Genomic DNA, 5,000 nt, shown 5'->3' on the forward strand with positions numbered 1-5,000 from the left:
AGAAGGCTCAGCAAATAGCTCGCCTGAGTAGACGCTGTTTTGCCGAAGTCGAGAAAATGGCAGCACACCCAGGCAGGTACTGCAAAAGCCAGAAAATTTCTTCATACACCTTCCAGTTTCTGAAGTACTCAGTCTCAGAGGAAGACACGTACGAGATCCTGAAGAAAGTGGTCGGTGGAGAGAAGGTTATATCCGACCTCAACAAGCAATTTAGGGTATGATGATAAATGAGACTCTTTTTGATGGAAAAATATTACCATTTCATAGCACTCAACTATTGAGAGGTCCTATACATTAACCCCACAAGCATACGATTTGTACGAGATTCATAAAAGGTTTCTTTAATTTGAGTTTGGTGTGATGACCACTACACTATCAAGACAACCATGCTGGCAACATACATGGCTAATTAGTCACTGTTGTGTGGTATCGTTGGTCTCCTTAGGGTCAGTTTTTCATAGGATGACGCTAGGTTAACATGTTATCAGGGGCACCCAAAGACAACTTTCAGTATACATCTGTTCACCGTAGGTTCTCGGCGTCGTTCAAAGAATGCACTCGGATTTTCGTAACTGAAACGTGGCCTAAAAGATTCGCAGTGGGAAAATAATAGCCCCTAACGTGTTCGAAACGTCAGCTTGCATTGCATTTCCGTGGAAGGTTCATTTCAGCTAGAAATTTCTCAAAGGAAGATCTTGTTCCCTATTATTTTCGGGCAATTAAAATTTCAGCTAAGAAATCCAAACATCAAATTCTTCCAGCTCATGAAAACATCACTTTAAACAGAATTCAAACACCGGCGGGCACTTATTATAAAAAATGCCTTTTTAGCGCTTGGATCTCGTGAATTCACGAGGTATTGGGATGGTTAGTCAGAAATGTCATGGATCGCGAGTAACAAAAGAAACATGAAAGCCAATAGTATCCTTGGATTTCCCATGTAATAAACGATCGTCTTAAAGTTTCGTTCTTGGTCGGTAGCTTGTCAAGAATTTTAGCAATTACCGTGATAACAATTAAAAATTAACTGGCCTGAGGAAATAATCAGTCGTGAGACCGGATACAGATTTCTTTATCTTGATTAATTTGAACGTTTACTTGATCTAATAACAGCGGATGTGTTAATGGTTTAGGGAATAGTGACACGTTTCATACCTTTGTAGAAGAGTGCCGGTCAGCCTTGTTTTTTTAAGAGAAAAACAACAGTCTTCTTTTCGAGATATAGAGCCTTTAAAATATAAGCCTTGTAAACAAAGGATTCAGTCAATAAATTCTTTAAATGGTCCTGACGAGATGGATTCGAGCAAAATCATAATATTATGGCCTCCAAAAAGAAGCAGTAGAGCCAAGGGCATCACCTGTACGCTCCAAACTTGATGGGAAAGGCAGAGCAAATCATCACGGAGTTCGATTCTCCAAAGCAAAATAAATTGAAACAAATCAAAATTTCGCTTCATGACCGTATGGAAATCATACGCAAGTTGGAAGAAGCTATTTTGGATGCTTTAGAAAAGGTTAAAGCAATTGAAGAAGAAATTGCAGCACGCAGGAGTGTTTGGCGAAAAAAACATGTGAATGTGTACTGTGAAATTTGAGCATGACTCTTGTAAAATAACACAATCCTTGCATGAAAAATTTTTTTGATGAAAGAATTTGATGACAATCTTTTGATAAAAGTTAATAAGAAAAAACATATATGAAACTCTGCCAAGATTTTACGCAGTAACTACAAATTTCTGGGAATCACATGCCGTTACAATTTACCTATTCGTCTTGAAACATCATTGCGTGCCTCATTAAATTAAACTACTCACACACCCCTCCGACTAATTTTAAGAAACTAGTCACCACAGCAAAATATTAGTCATTCGCATACGAGAAAGATAATTCAAACCATGTTGTATTAAACGCCTACAAGACACTTGTGCACTTGAGAAAGTAAGATACATTCCTTTATATTGTTACCTTCTAATTAGTTAACATGTTATCCACCCTTGGGTACCTTTGATTACAGCTGTTGGTTGATTTGGCTCGTTGGGTGCCTCTGATGTAATTCACAGGCGAGCAAGGGTAATTAATTACATAAAGTGTGTCAGTCAAGTGGTTCCCTTGAGCCAACAGTGTATCACCCCTTGGAGGACTGCAAATAGATTCACAGTCCAAGCTGAGGAGAAGTTTAGAGAGAGTTGACGGAAAAAACTGGCCCTAGGGAGACTGGCAATACCACACATTAAGTGATTAATCAGCCATGTTGCCAGCATTGTTGTCCTGAAAGTGCAGTGGTGATCACACCCAACTAGAGATCAGGGGGACGTGGGTTCAAATCCCGCTCTAAGCAATTACAATTTTCAATTTATTCAAGGATTGTTCAGTCTTGAGTTTCCCATACTCAATTTAACCTCCGCGGTTTTGACAACAAAAATTCACCACAGTGCCATTAACCTTATCAATTATTAGAACTTAAACATCGCCCAGACCATTGCGTCCTTCTGTAAAAAAGTACCTGTATATCATGGTCCTATCACCTGGTACCAACCTAGAACGTAATATGGTTACTTAACAATTATTCTACGAGGGAATCATGTGCTGGATATGAAATGAGTGGTTAAATACCCAGCAAGCCCGAATAGAATAATTGTGTAATTAAAAACAGTACTCTACGATCTATATTTGAGAATCTGGACAAAAAGAGTGAAAGAAAGAAACGCAGAGAAAGAGAAAGGGAAAAAAGGGAATGTTTTGTCGATAATGCGGCAACACGAAATGGACACGAAAACCTCTCGAATTGTTGCAACGTTTCTGGGCCAAGTTGAATCAAACTATCCCAGAAGAACGCAGAAGTTTCAGTTTTGTCGTCAGATTGTATTCTAGCGCGCACAGGATAATCTTTTACGGTTTTGGGGCGACGAAATGCCACTATGGGATATTCTTTAGTCGCCTCCTTGCACCTGTCAGACATATGCAATAAAAGATGAAGGTCGCGAAATAGACCCCTATATTAGGTAATCCAGGATAATACGTCAAAACTAATGATGTTCTGTTAGTTTTCTCTCTATCTAAAGCCGGAGTATAAAGTGCTTCATTCCTGGTTATCCTCCTGGCCGTACGAATTTGATGACGTATAAAGCTCTTATCATATCTTCTAGCCACTAAATATCCCATTAACTCTTAAGCCCGGTTGTCGAATAACAATAATGGGAAGATTTCATTAATTTTATTTTGTCACTTAAAGGGTAGCACATTTTCGAAAACTAAAAGAAAGGAAGTTGATGAGGATGATGAGGATACAGATCTGGTTTGTGATTTTGCATTTCGTCTGCATTTTCATTCTGTAACACATAAAACGATACATCTCCTTATGGTTGTCACCTCTTCCAGGACAACCCATCCACAAGTAAAGTGAATAATAAGAACGATGATGATCTCAGAGGAAAGCGGGAAGTCGCAGAACTGGTTAGCGAGCCTTTAAAGTTTTACTTGGCACGTAAGCTGGCCTTTTCGTCGCCGATAATGAAAATTAATTTTTGAATGAAATTCTTTAAACCAAAAACTTTATTAGGCAGTTGAGACGCCATCGCTGGGCACTGATAATTATAAGTTGAAGTGTGACATGACGTGATACATTTTTTATTTTTATGTTTTGGATGCGTCCTCTTTTGTAGATAGTATATAATATGTATTTCATTTGTTTTGTTTTCAGTGTACCGAAATAGAACAGCTAAATGAAAATCTCCGTGACGAGAAAAATACGACCCATCAACTTCGCAAAACACTTCAGTCGGTAAGTGAATTATTTTCATCATTGCTAGGATCTTCCGGAGAAATGGACAACATTCAGACGCTCGTTTTAGCATATTCACGGGAAAAATAGCCTCATCATCACAAAGATGTATTTACTCACGTTACTCAAGCAACCTACCTTTGGATACTAAGGAAAAAACATATATTTTTTCAGAATGCAGTTGCCTACCAAAGGGAAAGGAAAAAGCACTTCTTAACCGCGCTTGTTCTTTTTTTGTTATAAAAGGCCTTACAAGAAAACGAAAGGCTGAAAAACAGCATAACAGAACTAGTGAATGAGAAGGGCGAGCTGCGAACATGGTTTGAAGAGATAAGCAGTTACTCTTACCGTTATTATAAGTTTCTTCCCCTAATTTTGCTAGTTTCGGTGGTTATAATCGCACTCTCCAAAGGATGTACTGTCATACATTACTAACTTCTTGTACGTTCATTGACAGAAAATCAGCCAGCTTAAAGCTGAGGTTGCCTCACTCAAAGAGCCATTGATTATGGCAGACCTTGGGCTTGAGCATGTAAGAATAAATATGGCAGACATGTTAAAACTTGGTGGGCTTCTTTCTAAGGCTTATTTGTCCTAAGTATTCATAAAGGTGTCATGTTATGAGCTCCACACACGATAAAATAGCACCTTGTTTTAAGATGCATGTTGTCACACTTTTTTCTTTTTGTTCCTTTTCTTTTAGACGCATAGGCGAGCAAACCGTCACACTGGGTAAAAGAGGAAAAACAGAGAAGTTGCTTGACAATGGCGGTTAAGGTTAATACTAATTCAGTGCTTTCCAGACATCGAATGCTGAGGTCCTCTGATTAACCCTCGTGTGTTCTTTTGTTACGAAGGTCAACGGAAAAGATGCTCAACTATTGCTAGAGGATGTGCAGTGTCTTGAAGAAAGTGATGAAAAAGTACGACTGATAACAGTACTATTCTAATTTGAAGGAAACTAAGTTCTAGAAATGAAGTTAGTCTAACAAAAGCTTATAAAGAGATTATACTGTCTAAAGGAAAATTCATTCGCTCGCGCATATATTTGCCGTTGTGTTGTGTTCTCACACCTTAACTGCCCCGTGTTTCTGGACTTTAACCACGCTGCATAATAACCATCTTCTCTTCAAAGGAATGCAATGAAAGGTTAAAAGAAATTTTATTGATTTCGTTTCTGTTTTCATCACTTTCAGGTCGAAGAAGAGGTTCTCCTGAA

The 5,000-nt window shown here is 38.5% G+C and overlaps 1 protein-coding gene across 1 annotated transcript in view; it reads left to right on the forward strand.

Annotated features, from left to right (window-relative positions):
* The window catches only part of LOC137977280 (tropomyosin-like), an 8,741-nt gene that overhangs the window by 4 nt on the left and 3,737 nt on the right, over nt 1–5,000 (forward strand). The window contains exons 1-7 of the mRNA XM_068824525.1: nt 1–215; nt 3,233–3,295; nt 3,379–3,453; nt 3,701–3,781; nt 4,239–4,313; nt 4,639–4,704; nt 4,978–5,000. The exon at nt 1–215 is cut by the window's left edge and continues 4 nt beyond it; the exon at nt 4,978–5,000 is cut by the window's right edge and continues 34 nt beyond it. Of these exons, the coding sequence (XP_068680626.1) occupies nt 1–215; nt 3,233–3,295; nt 3,379–3,453; nt 3,701–3,781; nt 4,239–4,313; nt 4,639–4,704; nt 4,978–5,000 (598 nt within the window). The remainder of the gene's footprint in view (nt 216–3,232; nt 3,296–3,378; nt 3,454–3,700; nt 3,782–4,238; nt 4,314–4,638; nt 4,705–4,977) is intronic.

This window comes from Montipora foliosa, chromosome 11, assembly GCF_036669935.1.
Source record: "Montipora foliosa isolate CH-2021 chromosome 11, ASM3666993v2, whole genome shotgun sequence".
NCBI lineage: Eukaryota > Metazoa > Cnidaria > Anthozoa > Scleractinia > Acroporidae > Montipora > Montipora foliosa.